General features: G+C 44.4%; 1 protein-coding gene across 2 annotated transcripts in view; it reads right to left on the reverse strand.

The window, feature by feature from the left end:
- Positions 1-21,044, reverse strand: part of LOC137648740 (acetylcholine-gated ion channel acc-4-like) — a 184,969-nt gene that overhangs the window by 118,805 nt on the left and 45,120 nt on the right. Inside the window, exon 1 of one of the 2 annotated variants that reach the window (XM_068381816.1) lies at positions 3,591-3,787. The exons of the other annotated variant lie outside the window; for it this stretch is intronic. Coding sequence (XP_068237917.1) covers positions 3,591-3,615 — 25 coding nt within the window. The 5' untranslated portion in view covers positions 3,616-3,787. Of the gene's footprint in view, positions 1-3,590; positions 3,788-21,044 lie in introns of those variants that run through there. 2 annotated transcript variants of the gene reach the window in all.

Consider the following 21,044-nt stretch of genomic DNA (forward strand, 5'->3'; position numbering starts at 1 on the left):
CCAAATATATCTTCACTGGCCCTTTCATTATTGTCACTACCATTTTCAAATGTCAGTATCGAAAGAATTTTTTTTTTTTTTTTGCAAACGTGGTTCATACTAAACTGAGGAATATGTTACACACAATAATAATAATAATAATAATAATAATAATAATAATAATAATATGTTGCATTTGAAACCACTCAAAAAACATATTTTAATATTTTTACTGTTCTTAAAATATTTTATTTTTCCTTGTTTCCCTTCCTCACTGGGCTATTTTCCCTCTTGGGGCCCCTAGGCTTATAGCATCCTGCTTTTTCAACTAGGGTTGTAGCTTAGCAATTCATAATAATAATAATAATAAATATAAAACATATGATAAAAATATAGTTTAATTATTTTGTTGAATTAACCTACTTAGAAACTAGCCTAGTGACTATTATCAAAAAATTTAAATATCTTGAGGATAAAATTTTCGGGTGTTGATTGAAAATCAGTGGGCGAGTTGTGAGCAAACCGCACAATACTGTGGAGGGAACGGCCGAGACAAAATTGGCAACACTGCGAAAGAAATTCTATGAACTGTATATGTAAAAATATAGTGCTTCCTGAAACCTGAATGCTGACTTTTCCTTTATAAAAAGTTAAAACTAGTGATTCAAAGCAAGATGTTGAATTAAGAGTATAATCTACCTTTAACCATGAGATGGTGGTTCATAAAAAGAACTTCCACTGTAATAAAAAGAAACGTGTGAGAATTTTTTTTTTTTTTTACTTCATCGGGGAATTTATAACGATAGAAATAAATCTAAATAATCGATGTGGGGAACTTCGAAAAGACAATGAATGACTGCGACATGGAGCACAGAACAAGTTAACTGTGTATATACATGAAATGAGAATTAAACGGTAGTAAAATTTATTCGTGCCTTTGTATTCGGAAAAAGTCAAATGAGCGATTTCGTGAGGATTGGACAGAATTATAAATTTTACGCCAAAGGCCAATCACTGGCACTGACGAAATTGAGTAAAAGACACGATGCACTCACGTATATACACAATCTCGTTATTTTTATGGTGAATGAAAAACATATTTGTTATTATAGTGTAGAAAAGGAGACGTAAACGTGACCAAATTCTATTGAAAATTATTAAAAGCAGCAAAAAGATAAAGAAAATTGCATGTAGATGAAAGCTACTGCGTCACGCACAATGAGTTCTTTCCAAGAATTGGAGTAGTATAGAATCGGATCATAGGAAATTTTGAAAACAATTAAAGAACGTTAAATCCTTTGATGGTGAACAGTGAAACTACATGCGACCATATGAAAAGATGGCAAAAAAGGAGAAAATATGCAAGATTAAATTCCTCAATATTTCTGGCGAAACAATACATTAACGAAGGATTATTATTATTATTATTATTATTATTATTATTATTAGCTAAGCTACAACACTAGTTGGGAAAGCACGTTGTTATAAGCCCAGGGGCTACCAAGGAAAATAGCCCAGTGAGGAAAGGAAATACAGAAACTACAAGAGAAGTAATTAATAATTTATATAAAATGTTTTGAGAAGAGTAACAACATTAAAATAGATCTTTCATATGTAAACTATAAAGACATGTCGGCCTGTTAAAAAAAAAGAAAAAAAAAAACCTTTTGAAGTGCCTTATAATGTATAATTTAAGGCATAACTATTATAATTATCTACATACCATACCAGCAGGATGGTTCCGTTCGGGAAGATCTGAATGTAAAGGATGGTCAATGTCTTACAAAATCTTATGCAACATGCATAAAAAATAACTAAACGACGGAGGCATAGATTAATATCTAGACCAGGAATAATGAATTTAATAGAAGGGAAGATCTTGTCCAACAAATTAAGATGTGATTCCGCAGCTGAAGATCAGATAGGAGAACAATAATCGAAATAAGGCAGAATGAAATTAAAAAAAAAAATTCATAATAGATTGATCATCAAAAATCTTAAGAAGATTTACTCAATAAGCCATTTTTTGTGCAATTGACAATGAAACAGACAGAATGTGTTTAAAGGTTCAAAGGCCACTCATGAATGGCCGAGGCAAGGGGCAGTGACACTACCCTATCAAGCAGAACAATGCCCAAGAGACTGACCACATATACAAATATGATAAGCGCCCAAGCCTCCTCTCCACCCAGGCTAGGACAAAGGAGGGCCAGGCAATGGCTGCTGATAACTCAGCAGATAGACCTAAAGGCTCCCCCCAAAATCCCCTTCCTTTGATCACAAGAATGGTGAGGTTGCAACGACCAAAGCAACTAACGAGTTTGAGCGGGACTCAAACCCCAGTCTGGCGATAACCAGTCTGGGACGTTACAACATAGGCCACATCACTGTTTTTGTGAATTTCAGGTGCCGGTATCTAACACGGATTTGTAACAACAAATATATTATTCATAATAAAAACTACCGTAATTAGCTAAATGGAAGCTACAGTATTAGCTTCCATTCAGCTAATTGCGGTATTTTTATTAAATATAGCCTAGCTACTATGGTACGAGACTAATATGTGTGAGCACATTGGTTAATCACATTTCGCAGAAACAACAAAACACATCAATTAGCAAGAGCAATGAGGTCAACCGTCTTGTAACAGTAATACACTATTTTCATGAGAAAGTACAGTATTGGATAAGGGTTTCACTGACACAGCAGCTTTTGCCAAATGATAATTACTACCACGTTTGAACCTTCTACTTAATCTACGTTCCATCTTCCAGTATTTCATCTTGCTGTCCCAAACATAACTTTTACTTCATTGTGCAACAGCAGGGTTTTCCCCGTTGCCCCTATAAGTGCTACATGACATCTCGTTTTCCCAAGCCCCAGCACCAGGCAATTATTCTTTTAGTTTAGTCTACCATCATTACAGTTTCGTTTATTCCATCTTGCTTTTCATGTTTAATTTTACAACTTCTATTAACTTTAGTTTCATAATGCTACTCAAAAAAAAAAAGAAAAAAAAAATTCTTCAAATCACACCTGGCAGCTAATTGGCCTCGCAGTCCCTAACAATGGGCCATAAAGAAAAGAAATTAGCAAGTTGAACCTAGACTAAATAAGTAAATAATGATTAAAGGGAGATAATTTATCATCACTAGGTTTTAAGACCACAACACGCAACATAACCGCGAACCTAACCTAACCTAGGCAAATATTACTGGTTTCATGAGTTTCCCCTTGAAGAGCAATTATGGGAAATCAATTATCAGGTAAAATACAATATAAATTCCCACATAAATATTGGTAACTGGCACACACTAATTACTTAAATCTATTACAAGAGATGGTTTTGATTATTCGACCACGAAACCCCAGTCAAATTTATGTAAGGGCTATGAACTTTGGCAATATGGGTAGATTAAATACATTCGGAATACAACAGCGATCTATGGTATTATACTGGGGACGACACATTGGAATACTGTATTTGAATTTGGGTGACCCTGGTCAGGATAAAGTATTCATTGTGTGTAAAAAAACACTAGTCTACCCAAAAGGAAAAGGGACCAAATAGAATAGTGGTCAGATTACGAAAAATAAAATGATCAGCTTACCATTTCCGTAAAGTGATAGCACCATCTTCAATGCAAATCTAAAGTCTTCGGAAACAAATGCATCAAGTAATGTAGTCACGAAGTTCAATGAAAAAGATTTGAGTTCACACAATTCACAGAATCACAGGTATAATTGTTAACACTCAACATCTGCAGACTGCATGGAGGTACAGTCCAGAGTTGCCAGGAGACGTTTTCCGAGTGAGAAAATGCCAATTTCTGATCAACTGCAGCTTTGAAAGGCCAACCGATTAGTAAAATTAAAAGGCCATAAGTATAGCATTTAAGACCAACCTTTTTTATGATATTGTTGGCTAACCAATTTTTTTAAAAGTCCAAATTCGACATTTTTGCCTAAAAAAGACCAATCTGGCAACTTGTTGCAGTTACCATATAGATTTGAAACTTTCATAAATTACTACCAAATGTTTGTTATGCGATATATGAGTTTTTGGAAAAATTTTAAGTGGTAATTATGAAACAATTTAATAAACGTCGTGTTTAATTTAATCACATGTAGACTATTTTGTGAAAAGACTACTACATGATAAAGAATCATTTTTTTTCCTAATTATCAATTTGCTAACAGATGGTATTCCCAGTGATAAATTACTCAAGGTTTATGTCCATAATCATGCTTTGACCTGAATTACATACTAATGATTCATGGATGGGCTTATATGTGAAGGAAAAAAAACATGACGTTTTCGCACATTTTCATAATAGACTCACAAGCACTTTGTCAAACCCTTTAACAAACTATCGCATACACGTCTCTCTTGCCTGTTGTGTGTGTGTGTGTGTGTGTGTGTAGATTATCTTGCCTTATGCAAGACACGAGCTCTTGCGTTGGCAGCCCTTAACTCTGAAAAGTTTCGTGCTATCTGATTAGTTAGAATTATTTTGTCCAACCAATCAGTGATCAGGAAACTTTTCCGAGCTAAAAGGGCAACCCTGCGAGTCTGTGCAAATCTGTCTTACTAAAAAGAATTGAATTTAGGGAGGGTCAAGCAATGGCTGCTGATGACTCAGCATGTAAACCTATAGGCTCCCCAAAACCAACCCCCATCCTTGTTCACAAGGATGGTGAGGTTGCAGAAAGTAAAGAAACTAACGAGTTTGAATGGGACTCAAACCCTAGTCCGGTGATCACAAGGCAGGGACGTTTCAAATAGGCCACCATATTATTATTATTATTATTATTATTATTATGAATTGCTAAGGTACAACTATAGTTGAAAAAGAACGATGCAATAAGCCCAGGGGCCCCAACAGGGAAAATAACCCAATGAGGAAAGAAAACAAGGAAAAATAAAACATTTTAAGAACAATAAAAATATTGAAATAAATATTTCCTATATAAACTGTAAAACCTTTAACAAAACTAGAGGAAGACAAATTAGATAGATCAGTGTGTCCAAGTGTACCCTTAAGCAAGAGAACTCTAACACAAGACAGTGGAAGACCATGGTACAGAGGTTATGGAACTACCCAAAACTAGAGAACAATGGTTTTGATTTTGGAGTGTGCTTCTCCTAGAAGAGATGCTTACCATAGCTAAAGAGTCTCCTCTACCCTTAACAAGAGGAAAGTGGTCATTGAACAATTACAGTGCAGTAATCCCTTGGGTGAAAAGGAATTGTTTGGTAATCTCAGAGTTGTCAGGTGTATGAGGACAGAGGAGAATTTGTAATGAATAGTCCAGACTATTCGGGGTGTGTAGGCAAAGGGAAAGAACCATAACCAGAGAGAAGGATCCAAGGTGGTACTGTCTGGCCAGTCAAAAGACCCCATAACTCTCTTGCGGTAGTATCTCAACGGGTGGCTGGTGTCCTGGCCAACCTACTACCAACCCTGTATTAAAGACTTTTTTCACCAATATACTGTTATTCATTCTTTTGATGTGATTGAAACCCCTCAGAATACTTTGGTCCATCTCTCCACATATAGTCTACTTTTATAACCACTTATTTGAAGGCCTATCCGACGTGCATATTCCTTACCATTTAAAATATTTTACACCTATTTTCTTTTATTTGCATTCAGTGTCCACATGTCTTGATAAAATAGCATTGTTTAAAGCCAAAATTTTCATAAAAAATAGAATAATTCTTTACTGAATTGTTTGTCCATTTTTTCTAAATTATAGAAAAAAAAGTGTCCTTACTATATGGAAAAGATTACTTCACAATTCCTATGCAAAGGAAAACATGATTCAGCAGTTTGTTCCCTAATATGATAACCATTCATGTTACAAAGTGCTGCCTGGTACCGTTTCATTGTATAATGGTGACTCCAAGTGTTGGCTATATGAAAATATGTACATCATTTTTTTTTTGGGGGGGGGCATTATAGAATTTTTATTTTTTTTTTCTTTTTTTTAAGCATGCTACTTGTGTGTACAGTATTTTCTTCTATTTCTTTTTCTCAGTTATTCGTCACCTATAGACAGTGTGTATGTGGGTTCACCATAATTTGTATTCATATTTATATATGACAAACATGATATGTAACAATTAGGCTAGTACTATAAATCTTCCTCCCAGTACCATCCATTGCTGGCAATACTGACAAACATTCTCAAAACTCATCATAGGAATTACAGCATTTATTATAAGTGTCCTGAGTGTTATATGATATGAGAGTATAAGAAAAAATGACAGCTAAATATTCAGATAATTTGTGCAACCCTTCTCAACAGAGTATGACAACTCCTCTCTTCCTTACTCGAGGGACGGAGAGAGGTGATTGTGAACGGAAAGAAACATATCTATTTATTATATATATATATATATATATATATATATATATATATATATATATATATATATATATATATATATATATATATATATATATATATACAGTATAAGTCTGCATACCTGCTTTATGAACATGATTGATTAATGGCAGTATATAGGAAGGGATTTGTCCTTACATGAGTTGTGTAGTGTATGTTGGGGTTTGTGGATTACTGTGAGCTTTTTGGGTAACTGGAACCAGACCCGTATGGTATGTTACTTTATTTCCCGCATCCATTTATTCTGTTTTATATACCGTATCTCTTCATATACCCCTAACTCCGTCCTTGACATCTATAAACTTATTGGCGTGGGAGGTTTTCAACACAATTTGGCTATGTCTGAAGTGTATCTGGCACATCTAATAAGCTATGTTCTACATCTCTTTGAGATGTATATGGCTGTGTCTCACAACATGCGTGACTTGAACCTTGGAAGAAAACCTGCCCGTGTGCAGATTTAGAAACACTGGTAGCAGATGACTCATCACAAAGTTGATTAGGGATTGGATACGATTTCATTTAAGAATTTAAGCTAAATAACCTGGTATTGGGAGCTGCGAAGAGCCAAGAGCCTGGTTATTATTCTTAAATCCCCAAAACCTTATCCCTCTTAGTGCTCAATTGTTGACGCTACCTTACTTGATGAATAATTGTAACTGCCAAGGTCCAAGGTCTTATACTGAAGAGTAAAATAAAACATAAGATGTTTTAATTTTATGCTAATATACAAAGTAACGGTTAAGATATTTCTGCAACTTATATATTGTGCTTTAAGCAAATATTGAGCACAGTACTTTATTATTTTATCCTGCATATCCAGGAATATTTCTTCTCCTGAACTTAATTTGCAAAATTTCATTCTGATGGCAGAGTGACCAATTATTTTTTCTTAGTGAATACATCATTTCAACAGTGAATAAAATGATACTTGAAAACTTTCAAAGAAATATTCAATAAGGCAAATCTCAGTCCTAGAAATCATTATGAGATACTCCATAAAAAATTACTCAAAATTCTGATTACAGTACAGCATATCATCCAAAGGCAGTTAAATCCCCCCCCCCCAAGTCAAAAGATTTGCTCTCAAAGGGCTGCCTCTAAGGTGGCTTGTTTTCAATAAAACGGATTTTGAGCGAAGCGAAAAATCTATTTTTGGGTGAGATAGCCATGGCGTCCTGATGGAAGGATCCTTTTTGGTAGCTTCCTTGGGTAATCACTACTAGGATTTTCCCAGAGAATTAAACCACAGGTTATCACAGAATTCTAACTTCTGGAGCGAGTATCCTAAAGGTTTCCCCTTAGGATATCGTGTAACAACAGGGGACACGCATGTATAGACGTGCCACATAGCTATCTGCACCCCATATAGAGTTAACGCTTCAATATGGCGGACAGGGAGTGGCTGGGAGCTGAGCCGCAGCCGATCTAGATGTGGCGATATCGGTACTCGCGATGTAAACAGACGGACGCCATTGCTTTTGATGACGTCACGTCCGTCCTCATTCCGAAAGTCTGGAGCTCGCTCATCACCATGATACAGCGGCGCAGGGCGGGACCTGATAACAGACAGGGTGGGTCCATCAGGACGCCATGGCTATCTCACCCAAAAATAGATTTTTCGCTTCGCTCAAAATCCGTTTTTTGGGCTCAAGCCATGGCGTCCTGATGGAAGAGTACCAGAGAATTAGTGTATCGTGGTAGACTTTTTCCCTTTATAAGTGAGTGCTAAAACATTGAGCCGAAAGCATAGTGGTCTATACTAGAGCTACCGTGAGGCAGTTGCCTTCCTGCCCCCCTGGCATGGAAGTCCCCACGGGCTATGCTAAGATCAAAGTGGTCATGGGAAGGCTATTCATATAGGCTGAAGGAACAATGAGATCCATAAGATAAGTCAGAGCGATTTGGTATTCGCGTCGAAACAAACTTGAAGAAGTGGTGGTTGAACACTTCGTGTATGGAGTTGACTCATCTTCATAATTGAGTAAGTATTCGCTAAGGAGACTTACTTGCTCTATATAAATAAATGCCCGGAGTAAATCCTGGCATTTTCCTTAACCAGGAATAAAGGGTAATAAAACTATGACAAATAGTATATTTCATAGTAATAAAGGAGCAAGGGAGACGCACAAGTAATAAAATAGACATTTTATTATATAATTGCAGGTAAATCAATACATGTCATGCAATAAATAGTAAAAAACATTTACATTGATAAAAATGTACATAGTCATAAAGGCGTGCTCTTGAGTCTGAAAGGGAAGAATCAAGTATTAGTAGGCACTCGTTCTACGGAACGTTAGTCTTTATGTAACACACGTCATGCACGTGGCATGTAGCACTCATGTGGTAATCTACTATGACATTTCACCTGAGGTAAGAACAGTTAAAGAAAACACAAGGTGGTTTCTGCTTCACTACGTATCACTTGAGGGTCAACATAGGCACCCGACGAGTTAGAGTCCCTAATAACTCACTGTTCTAAGCAAAGTTCAGAGCAGGTTTCATAACACTACCTGCGGCTACCACAAAATGTTTCACTTCGTGCACTTGTTTCGCATAATGTTTAAAGAAAACACGCGAGGATTTCCAGCCTGTATAGTTCTTGAGGCTTTCGAAATCCATACTCTGAAAGAAATTCAGAGATGAAGCGACTTTCCTAGGATCATGACCAGCGGGTGTACTGTCTGGATCCGCTCTGCGAATGAAGTAGGTGATTTTTGCTCTCAATTGTTTTAGTGACAGGTTGCTGCCCGATGTTTCTCCTTTGAAGAGTTGGCCTCCACCAAAGTTTGAAGTTCTATGAAGATAGACCTTAAGGCTCTCTACTGGACATAGAGAGGCATCTTCCTTCAAGGGGCATATCCTCCACGGGCCCCATCGTTTGGTAGGTAATTCGTTCTTTGCGAGAAACGTCGGATCAGGGAAGAGGGAGAGGTCTCCTGAATCATTGAAAACGATATGTCCCTCTTCTCTAGATAGTGCCACTATTTCGCTGACTCGGGCTCCCGAAGCTAGAGCGAAGAGAAATATAACTTTCTGAGTCAGGTCCTTAAGAGGGCATGAATCATTGTCCAAGTTGGAGGCGAAGTGGAGAACTTTGTCTAGAGACCAAGTGATTGGTCTCGGAGGGGGTGCCGGTCGTAAACGGGCACAGGCCTTCGGTAGTTTGTTGAAGATGTCACTAGACAGATCTATTTGGAAGGCGTATGACAAAGGTCTGGTCAAGGCCGATTTGCAAGTAGAAATCGTGTTGGCTGCCAAGCCTTGTCCATGAAGGTGAATGAAGAAGGACATGCAAAAATCTATGGTGATTTTCGAGGGGTTCTTTGCCTTGACGAAGGAGACCCATTTCCTCCAAGACGATTCGTATTGCCTTCTCGTGGATTCGGTCTTGTATTCCTCGAGGAAGTCTAGACTCTTCTTCGAAATCCCAAACCTTTTCTTAGCGGCCAGGGTGAGAAAATCATGAGATGAAGGTCCTTGATTTTCGATGATGAAGCGAAGACAGTCGACTTCTGTATTTGCTGGGAGAGAACTGGGTCCGGGAGGGGGATCAGCGTTGGCTGCATCTCCAGGATCAAGGGGTACCAGTTGCTGCGGGGCCACTTGGGAGCCACTAGAGCTGCTGTCCCTTTGAAGGTTCTCAATTTGGAGAGGACTTTCAGCAGAAGATTGGTGGGAGGGAACAGGTAAATCTTGGCCCATCTGTTCCAATCCAAGGTCATGGCGTCCACCGCTTCCGCTTTGGGGTCCTCGTACGGGGCTACATATCGAGGAAGTTGATGGTTGTCGCTCGTTGCGAAGAGGTCGATCTGGAGTTCTGGGACTCTGTGAGAGATGAAGGAGAATGATCTTGCGTCTAGAGACCATTCCGACTCTATCGGGTTTGTCCGAGATAGAGCATCCGCTGTCACGTTGCGGAATCCTTGTAGGTGAACTGCAGACAGGTGCCATTTCTTCCTTTCTGCCAGACGGAAGATTGTCAGGAGCACCTGATTTATCTTGGGCGATCTTGAGCCCTGGCGATTGAGACAACGCACTACCACAGAGCTGTCCAGGGTCAGGCGAATGTGTACCGACGGGGGCGGGGAGAGTTTCTTCAGCGTCAGAAGAACCGCCATGGCCTCCAAGATGTTGATGTGAAACGTCTTGAATAGGGGAGACCAAGTGCCTTGAGCCTGTTGTTGGTGGGAGTGACCTCCCCAACCCTCCAATGAAGCGTCCGTATGGATGTTGAGAGATGGAGGTGGGTGTTGGAGAGGAAGGGACCTTTTTAGGGCCCTCGCTTCTGACCACGGCTTTAGAAGAAGTCGAAGTCTGCTTGGGAGCCGTCTCTTGAGGTCTCTTCGAGCGACGGATGCGGAACGTCTCCAGACTCCCGCTGCATCCTTTAGCTGTGCACGAAGCACTGGGTTTGTGATCGAGGCGAACTGTAGAGAGCCTAGAACTTGTTCCTGCTGGCGTCTCGAGATCCGTTTGGATTTTAACAGTCGCTTGACGGACCCTGCTATTTCCTTCCTTTTCTTTGCTGGAATGGAAAGGCGGTGTGACTGAAGATTCCAGTGGATGCCTAACCATTGGAACTTCTGAGCTGGAGATAGGCGAGACTTTTTCGCGTTTATCTGGAATCCCAGGTGTTCGAGAAACTGGGTAACTTTTCTGCAGGATTCTATACAATCCTCGGGCGAGGGCGCCCACACTAGCCAGTCGTCGAGGTAGGCCATCACCTGGACGTTTCGGATGCGGAGCTGTTGTACTACTGCGTCCGCTAGCTTTGTGAATATCCGAGGGGCCACGTTGAGTCCGAAGGGCATGGCCCGGAAGGCATAGCTTTTCCGTTGGAGTCGGAATCCTAGGTAGGAGGAAGCGTGATGGTTCATTGGTATGTGCCAGTATGCGTCCGCCAGGTCTATCGAGACCGTGAAAGACCCTCGAGGCAGGAGGGTTCTGATCTGTTGGAGAGTCAGCATCTTGAACTTGTCGTTCGATATGAATACGTTGAGGGGGGATAAGTCCAGAATGACTCTGAGTCTGTCTGAGTCTTTCTTGGGAACACAAAACAGTCTCCCTTGGAACCTTGTGGACTTCACCCTTCTTATCACCTTCTTGTTCAAGAGGTCTAGCACATATTCTTCCAAGAGGGGGGTTGAAGGTTGGAAGAATTGCTGGAAGATTGGGGGTGGTTGCGCCCAGCTCCAGCCCAGACCTTTCTTGATGATGCTGTGTGCCCAGGAGTCGAAGGTCCAGCGATCCTGGAAGTGGCGGAGTCTTCCTCCCACCGGAAGCACTTCATTGCTTCTGTGGTCCCGAGGACTTGCTGCCTCGGCCGCTAGCTCCCTGTCCTCCTCTGCCTCTGGAGGGCCGGCGAGAGGAATCTCTGCCGGAACCCCTGCCTGAGCTTCTACCCTTGGGACGAAAGGTAGTGGAGTGCTGCTCGAAGGTGGGGTTGAAGGCCGGTGATGAGGGCAAAACCGGCTGTGGGACCAACTGAAAGGTCTGTGGCGGCTGAGCGACCACTTGGGGAGTAGCGGGTGCCGGAAACTGGCGTCTGTGCTGACGTTGCTGGGGTCTATGCTTCGACTGCTTCCTCTTAGGCTGAGGACCGTCATCCTGAGAGGGCTTTCTCTTCCTAGACATGCCCCATTTGTTGAGAAGGTTCCTGTTCTCAGATGCGGCTTTGTCTGTGATCTCTTTCACTAGATCAGAGGTACTTGCCCCAGATGTTGGAGGCAATCAGTTTCCGGGGTTCGTGTCTGACAGTGGCACTGGAGAACACGAATTCTCTGCAGGCTCTACGAGCTCGCATGAAATGGTACAGATCCTTGACTAAGGTTGCCATGTGAGATTTGGCAAGGACCATGTAATGGTCAGGGACTCTAGTGTCACCAGCCATTACGTCCATCTGGACCTGGAGAGTGAGAGATGCTGCCAGCCTCTCCTTTGTTTCCTGTTCCCTACGAAGGAGGTGTTCGTTTAGCTTGGGGAGGTCCTCATTAAACTGACGTCCAGCAACGTCAGGATCTAGTTTGCCCACCACGAAGGTGTGTTGCACATCCTTCCAGTGTTTGGTGTCGGGCGGGGTGGCTGCGGAGAAAGGTCTGCATTCCTCCAATGCAGGGCAGGATTTCCCTTCCTCTACAGCCTTAAGGCAGGCAGCGAAGGCCTTTTCCGTGAAGGGTAGCATCACTTCATCGGGCGCAACGTAGGTGGGGTACTTCTTGCTCAGAGCCGGAAGTCCAGAGCAGGTAAAGCCTCTGCTCTTAAGCGCTTTGGCAAGCATAGCCTGGGCCTTCGAGAGATCGAACACTATTTTCTCCTTCGGTTCGGTCTCTTCCTTTGAGGATGGTTCTGAACGTAGACGGACGTAACAGTCCGGATACGCCTCAAAGCGGGGGAAGAACTCCACTTCTTCCAGGGGTATGGAACCGATCTTATCGCTGACGAAGATCTTGTCATCAGCGATGACCATATGCTCGGCGAACCGCCACGGATTGTCGCTCGAGCATGCGGGGAGGTCCTTGATGGAGATTTTGCGAGATTCCTTGGAACCTCCCATCGACCGAATGATCTTGTGAGTTTCTTGGAGCTTCTGCTCCATCACGGATTCAATGAGCCGAATCATATCCTGTGCCGTAGGTAGAGGAGTCATGGTGGAGGACGTAGACGGGAGAGACACTTCCGTCGGTGTAGGAGTAGGAGGGGGGATGGAGGGAGGGGCATCCTCCTTATCGGACTCGGTATATACTACCCGGTCCTCTTCTTCATCATCCTCCCCTTCACCCTGGGCCATAAGGGTTTTCTCGGTGTCCTCCGAGATCTCTGACATGTGTTCATCATGTTCTGAATCCAGGTGACAATCACTCATGGACTGAGCCATGACAGTATCAGGTTCCACTGTGATCTGGACGACGGGGATCTGTTCAACTGGGACCACTGAGTCTGGTGAGGCCTTTGGGAACAGCAAAGACCTCATTTCTTCTGTAGCTAGGTATGGTCCAGTGGCGTTCTTTTGAAAGCCACGTACCCACTTGCGTAGGTTGTCCCGAGCAGTGTCCCGAATCTCCGCTGAGGGAGGGTCATAGAATGCTTTCTGTAGGCATTCTTGGCAGACCGAACAGGTGGTGGGGCCCCAGTACTTGAGATCCCCTCTCTTGTGAGCACAAGGGGCGTGTGTCCTACACGCCGTGTGTCCATAAAAGTGTGGCCGACGGACCGCGCAGAAGTCGTGGTCACACTTGACGTACTCCTCCTGTAAAAGAAAGAGACGATGAGTATTGTAGAGTCATAATATGGCTCGTATATAAAGTTAATTATTAACAAGTTAATATTAACATAAGTTAATTGTGATGCACAGAAGGGTGGGTGAAAGGAGACAGACGCATGCCTCGTGTAACCCGCCCGGCTGGTTGCCGTAGCATCAGACAGTCCCAGGTGGCCGTAGGCCTCCATGGAAGGTGTCTTGATAATGGGAATTCCATTTAGAATTACCATATAGACTAGGCTTGAAATCTTATCAAGAAAGTCTGGGGATCATGAGATCCTAGTAAGGTTCCGGCAACCAGACGTGCCAATTACACGTAGCGTGCTGGAAAGATGAAACACGCAAGAAGACAGAGTGAAAACTGAACAAAATGTACGATTCCGTACCAATTTGTCTGCGTTAACAAGCCGTCTAGGTGCGGTTTTTAGGAGCTATCGCTAGTAGAGATAGCTGAGAGAAGGGGTGCAAGGCATCTTGCCGCCTCCGGACTGGTCCGGCATACCCCCGGCACGCCGGAAGCCGCTCGAGCAGAGTTTCTGGCATTCAAGAATGATCATTCTATGGTCAAAAGAAGCCAGGGTGGCGGCGGCCGCCGGCAAGGAGCGGCGGTTCCGGCAGCCGGAGGCAGTCGGAGGGTGACAGGGGTAAGGATAAGGAGCATAGCCGGGGCCGGGGGCCGGCAGCTAGTGCCGGCACTCCGGGAGGGGTCGGCAGTGTGCCGAGGCTATGAGGGAATGGAGAGGCCACGGCGGTAAGCCGGCGGCCGGCGGCGATCCCCCGGTACTCGGGGGAAGGCGGCAAGGATAAGGAAGTCACCCGTAGTGGCGGTAAAGCCGGGGTAGAGGCGGCAAGGGACAAGCACCAAAGATGGAGGTGGGATGGCAAGGCTGTACTAGCCTAGTCAAGACACCTCTGGAAAAGGTACCACCATGATAGAGGTGAATCTATCATCCTAAGCAGGAGCCGCAATGGCCGGGGCTAAGGCAGTCCAAGAGAGGACAGGGTGTACCCAAAGAAGGGGTGGAGACTCTTCGTGTCGACCAAATGATAACTGACTCCATAGCACTATGGAGGGACTATGTATCAGAGCGGACAACACTGGGAGCACCACGGGGTCCAGCACTCCAGCCTAGGGTGGAGTGTAGGACAGGGGACATATGAAGCCTAACCTACTGGTAGGTTAGGCTAGGCAAGAGATAGGTTGGGGGGGGGAAAGGGTCTTCTTATAAGAAAGGATGGGTTATGTACCAGAGCGGCCACCTAGGAAGGGAGATGCTCACCCTAACCTATAGTAGGTGGACCAACTGAAAAACGGTGCACGCGTATATTTCAGCAAGGTACATAAACCAGCCCTCCCAACCTAACCTGGATTAGGGTCGTTAGACCCTAATCAAGGAAGGGAGAAGACGTATCGCAAGGAAAAGGTCCAGGACCGATTCAGCTTAAAGGAGGTGATCCTACCTTTAAGGTCCGCAACACTAAGGGAGGGGTCATTCCCTTAGGTGGGGAGGCGATACAGTACTCTGAGGAGTCTTGTCCTATCACATGTAATAGGATACAAGATTACCAGAGGGAAGCCCTAGGGCTAGGGATGAAGAGAGCATATAGGGGTCCTATCATAAGGTTAGGTTAGCGAGGCACTCAAGATAACCTACCCCCTATATGGTCCCTGGAGCCGAAAAATGTTATTTTCATTAGTAAAATAAATTTTTGAATATACTTACCCGATAATCATGTAGCTGTCAACTCTGTTGCCGACAGAAATCTACGGTCGGGATACGCCAGCGATCGCTATACAGGTGGGGGTGTACACAACAGCGCCATCTGTGGTCAGGTACTCCAGTACTTCTTGTCAACACCACCTCAATTTTTTCCTCGGTCCACTGGTTCTCTATGGGGAGGAAGGGTGGGTCAATTAAATCATGATTATCGGGTAAGTATATTCAAAAATTTATTTTACTAATGAAAATAACATTTTTCAATATTAATCTTACCCGATAATCATGTAGCTGATTCACACCCAGGGTGGTGGGTGGAGACCAGCATACATGTTAACAAAGAAGCTAAGTATCCCGTATTTTATTTTATTAGTTATTCAAAAATAACATAAAATAAATAAGTACCTGGTAAGGAAGACGACTTGAACCATTACTCTGCCTTTATTAAGTACGTCTTCCTTACTGAGCGTAGCGGTCCTCTTAGGATGCTGAACGACTCTTAGGTGCTGAAGTATAAAGGGCTGCAACCCATACTAAAGGACCTCATCACAACCTTTAACCTCGGCGCTTCTCAAGAAAGAATTGACCACCCGCCAAATCAACAAGGATGTGGAAGGCTTCTTAGCCGACCGTACAACCCATAAAAAGTATTCAAGAGAAAGGTTAAAAAGGTTATGGGATTATGGGAATGTAGTGGCTGAGCCCCCGCCTACTACTGCATTCGTTGCTACGAATGGTCCCAGGGTGTAGCAGTTCTCGTAAAGAGACTGGACATCTTTGAGATAGAATGATGCGAACACTGACTTGCTTCTCCAATAGGTTGCATCCATAACACTCTGCAGAGAACGGTTCTGTTTGAAGGCCACTGAAGTAGCCACAGCTCTCACTTCATGTGTCCTTACCTTCAGCAAAGCAAGGTCTTCTTCCTTCAGATGAGAATGTGCTTCCCTAATCAGGAGCCTGAAATAGTAAGAAACTGAGTTCTTAGACCTTGGAAGAGAAGGCTTCTTGATAGCACACCATAAGGCTTCTGATTGTCCTCGTAAAGGTTATGACCTTTTTAGATAGTACCTAAGAGCTCTAACTGGGCAAAGTACTCTCTCCAGTTCGTTCCCCACCAAGTTGGACAGGCTTGGGATCTCGAACGACTTAGGCCAAGGACGTGAAGGAAGCTCGTTTTAGCAAAAAACCGAGCTGCAAGGAACATGTAGCTGTTTCAGATGTGAAAACTATGTTCCTGCTGAAGGCGTGGATCTCACTTACTCTTTTAGCTGTTGTCAAGCACACGAGGAAAAGAGTTTTTAATGTGAGGTCCTTAAAAGAGGCTGATTGGAGAGGTTCAAATCTTGATGACATAAGGAACCTTAGGACCACGTCTAGATTCCAGCCTGGAGTGGACAACCGACGTTCCTTTGAGGTCTCAAAAGACCTAAGGAGGTCCTGTAGATCTTTGTTGGTGGAAAGATCCAAGCCTCTGTGGCGGAAAACCGCTGCCAACATACTTCTGTAACCCTTGATCGTAGGAGCTGAAAGGGATCTTACGTTCCTTAGATGTAACAGGAAGTCAGCAATCTGGGTTACAGTGGTACTGGTTGAGGAAACTGCATTGGCCTTGTACCAGCTTCGGAAGACTTCCCCTTTAGACTGATAGATTCTGAGAGTGGATGTCCTCCTTGCTCTGGCAATCGCTCTGGCTGCCTCCTTCGAAAAGCCCCTAGCTCTTGAGAGTCTTTCGAAAGTCTGAAGGCAGTCAGACGAAGAGCGTGGAGGTTTGGGTGTACCTTCTTTACGTGAGGTAGACGTAGAAGGTCCACTCCTAGAGGAAGAGTCCTGGGAATGTCGGCCAGCCATTGCAGTACCTCTATGAACCATTCTCTCGCGGGCCAGAGCGGAGCCAACCAACGTCAGCCGTGTCCCTTTGCGAGAGGCGAACTTCTGAAGTACCCTGTTGACAATCTTGAACGGCGGGAATGCATACAGGTCGAGATGGGACCAATCCAGCAGAAAAGCATCCACGTGAACTGCTGCTGGGTCTGGAATCGGAGAACAATACAACGGGAGCCTCTAGGTTATCGAGGTAGCGAACAGATCTATGGTTGGCTGACCCCACAGGGCCCAAAGTCTGCTGCAAACATTCTTGTGAAGGGTCCACTCTGTGGGGATGACCTGACCCTTCCGGCTGAGGCGATCTGCCATGACATTCATATCGCCCTGAATGAACCTCGTTACCAGCGTGAGCTTTCGATCTTTTGACCAGATGAGGAGGTCCCTTGCGATCTAGAACAACTTCCACGAATGAGTCCCTCCCTGCTTGGAGATGTAAGCCAAGGCTGTGGTGTTGTCAGAGTCCACCTCCACCACCTTGTTAAGCTGGAGGGACTTGAAGTTTATCAAGGCCAGATGAACCGCCAACAGCTCCTTGCAATTGATGTGAAGTGTCCTTTGCTCCTGATTCCATGTTCCCGAGCATTCCTGTCCGTCCAAAGTCGCACCCCAGCCCGTGTCTGATGCGTCAGAGAAGAGACGGCGGTCGGGTTTCTGAACAGCCAAAGGTAGACTTCCTTGAGAAGAAAGCTGTTCTTTCACCACGTGAGAGTAGACCTCCTCTCTTCGGAAACAGGAACTGAGACCGTCTCTAGCGTCATGTCCTTTATCCAGTGAGCAGCTAGATGATACTGAAGGGGGCGGAGGTGGCGTCTCCCTAACTCGATGAACAGGGCCAGCGATGAAAGTGTCCCTGTTAGACTCATCCACTACCTGACTGAGCATCGGTTCCTTCTCAGCATGCTCTGGATGCATTCTAGGGCTTGGTAGATCCTTGGGGCCGACGGAAAAGCCCGAAAAGCTCGACTCTGAAGATCCATACCCAGGTAGACAATGGTCTGGGATGGGACGAGCTGGGACTCCTCAAAATTGACCAGGAGGCCCAGTTCCTTGGTCAGATCCATAGTCCATCTGAGAATCTCCAGACAGCGACGACTTGTGGGAGCTCTTAAAAGCCAGTCGTCTGACGGAGCCGGACACAAGATCATGGTACTGCTGCACAGTCTGTGAACTGTCAACCATGGGGAAGCGAGGAAGTACAGCGACAACCCGAAACTGTCTAGACTGTCTGGGTCGTACAGACAACTCCTTATCGGGTTGCTGAGGTTGCCGCACTGCGTCACAACAAGTCACTTCTGCTGGTTGTTGAACGTCTTCCCAGTGACACACTGACTCCGTAAACAAAAAAATCCTCTAACAAGGAACTAAGCTTGGACTGCATGTCTTGCAACAAAGCTCAAGGTCTATGGGAGCAGGTGTGGTAACAGACGGGGTTAGCGACTGAAGTGGAACCATTACCCTCCCTGGAAGCATGTTATGCTTAAATAAAAGTCCATAGGAGGCTAAGCAGCTAAAGGCTCCTCTCCAAATGACAGAGTCCTCAAGGGAATATCAGAAGGAGGGAGAATAGCACTTTCTCATCTACAGGAACCATATCCGAGAAAAGCTAAGTTCTCTCAGTGAGGGTTTCACTGGTGCAAAAGCAGCAGACCAGAAGGCAACGTTATGAAACTGCTTGACAGTCTTGTGAGTTGGCAACAACCAAAGATGTGTGACTGAGGAGCATGCGGTAAGGTATGCAGAGCATGCTGTATGTAGAGCATGCTGTAAGGTAAGCAGAGCATGTTGCATGGCGTGCGGCTTATGCTGCATGGGATGAGGCTCATGCTGCATGGGATGAGGCTCATGCTGCATGGTATGAGGCTCATGCTGAATGGGATGAGGCTCATGCTGCAAGGGATGAGGCTCATGCCGCATGCGTTGAGGAGGATGCCGCATAGTATGAGGCTCCTGCCTCATGGGTTGAGGCGGTTGCCGCATAGCATGAGGCTCCTGCCTCATGGTTTGAGGAGGATGCCGCATAGCATGAGGCTCCTCATAGCATGAGGCTCCTGCCTCATGGGTTGAGGAGGATGCCGCATAGCATGAGGCTCCTGCCTCATGGGTTGAGGAGGATGCCGCATAGCATGAGGCTCCTGCCTCATGGGTAGAGGAGGTTGCCGCATAGCATGAGGCTCCTGCCTCATGGGTTGAGGAGGATGCCGCATAGCATGAGGCTCCTCATAGCATGAGGTCCCTGCCTCATGGGTTGAGGAGGATGCCGCATAGCATGAGGCTCCTCATAGCATGAGGCTCCTGCCTCATGGGTTGAGGAGGATGCCGCATAGCATGAGGCTCCTGCCTCATGGTTTGAGGAGGATGCCGCATAGCATGAGGCTCCTGCCTCATGGGTAGAGGAGGTTGCCGCATAGCATGAGGATCCTGCCTCATGGGTTGAGGAGGATGCCGCATAGCATGAGGCTCCTCATAGCATGAGGCTCCTGCCTCATGGGTAGAGGAGGTTGCCGCATAGCATGAGGCTGCTGCCTCATGGAGGCAGGAGGAGCCTCAACATCATACGTCTGGCAGGGTGGACTGCGCAGAGGTGGAGGAGCGCTCGCAGGAGGAGGTGTGCTAACCTTCTCTGCCTGAAACTCCTGCATCAAAACCGCAAGCTGAGACTGCATTGTCTGCAGCATAGACCACTAGGGTCTATGAAAGACAACAACAAACGGAGCTACTGTCCGTTGAGACTGAGGGTCTAAAACAGCTGGTGCGGCAACAGACGGAGTTACTGCCTGTTGCGGGTACCACCTTGCCTCTCTGGGAGGTGTACAGTTGTCGTACTGCAGCAAGTCCGAACTGACCCAGTGCTAATGGCTACACCTAGGAGTTGGACTTGCGCGGAAGGGACCGACTTGCACTTAAAAGCTGCAAGATTTGGTCCATGGTTTCTGCGAGAAACCTCTTCCGCAGACGAGGAATAAATGGGCTCTCTCGTCTTTGTGTGGGTGGGGTGATCACGTCGGCTACGTGAGTTGGTTACACCCGAAACCACGGAGGGAAACGTCTGTTCGTCGATCAAGGCCTGATGAACCCATAAGTCCTTCGACGTTACTTCTCCCCTGGGCTTGGGAGCTTGTAAGAGGTCCCAGACTAGGCGAACAACTGGCACGAACAGACGAACCCTCGAACGCAACACTGTAACACTTTGCGCTTATCACTTTATCACTTTTGATTTTCTGTTTGCACTTATTTCACTGAACTCGAAACTTTAAGTGGTTTGTACCTGAAACACGCAATTCTATCCTTCATTAAAAGTTAGTAATTGCGAAAACAGTATTACAATGTAACAGAAAAACATAATGAAAGATAAATAATTCAGTGGCTGGAAAAGAGACTAAACACTAGATCAAATAAACTACGTTTAAAATCTCTCACCGCATAAAGCCTGGGAACAAGAATAAAACTCTAGAAACGTTTACCTTCTTCCCCTAAAGAGACTAGGGAGAAGAGCAAAAACGATAACAACGTTACCTGCTTGAACGAAACGTTTACCCTCCTCTCTCTCCCTCCGTCTCTATCTCTCTCTCTCTCTCTTTTGACTTAGAACCTGAGAGATGAGCCCAATTATATATATCGTTAAAACATATTATTGTTAAAGGAAAAAACTGAAAGATTTCCCAAATAAAAAGTTCCTTTATTAGAATTAAAACCATTTAAGCTAAGAAAGAATGAACAAAACGCTAGAATCGGTTTACTCTTACTGCAACGTGAAACCGTGAATACTCTCTCTCTATCGTAACGAT

This window comes from Palaemon carinicauda, chromosome 10, assembly GCF_036898095.1.
Source record: "Palaemon carinicauda isolate YSFRI2023 chromosome 10, ASM3689809v2, whole genome shotgun sequence".
Classification (NCBI taxonomy): Eukaryota; Metazoa; Arthropoda; class Malacostraca; order Decapoda; family Palaemonidae; genus Palaemon; species Palaemon carinicauda.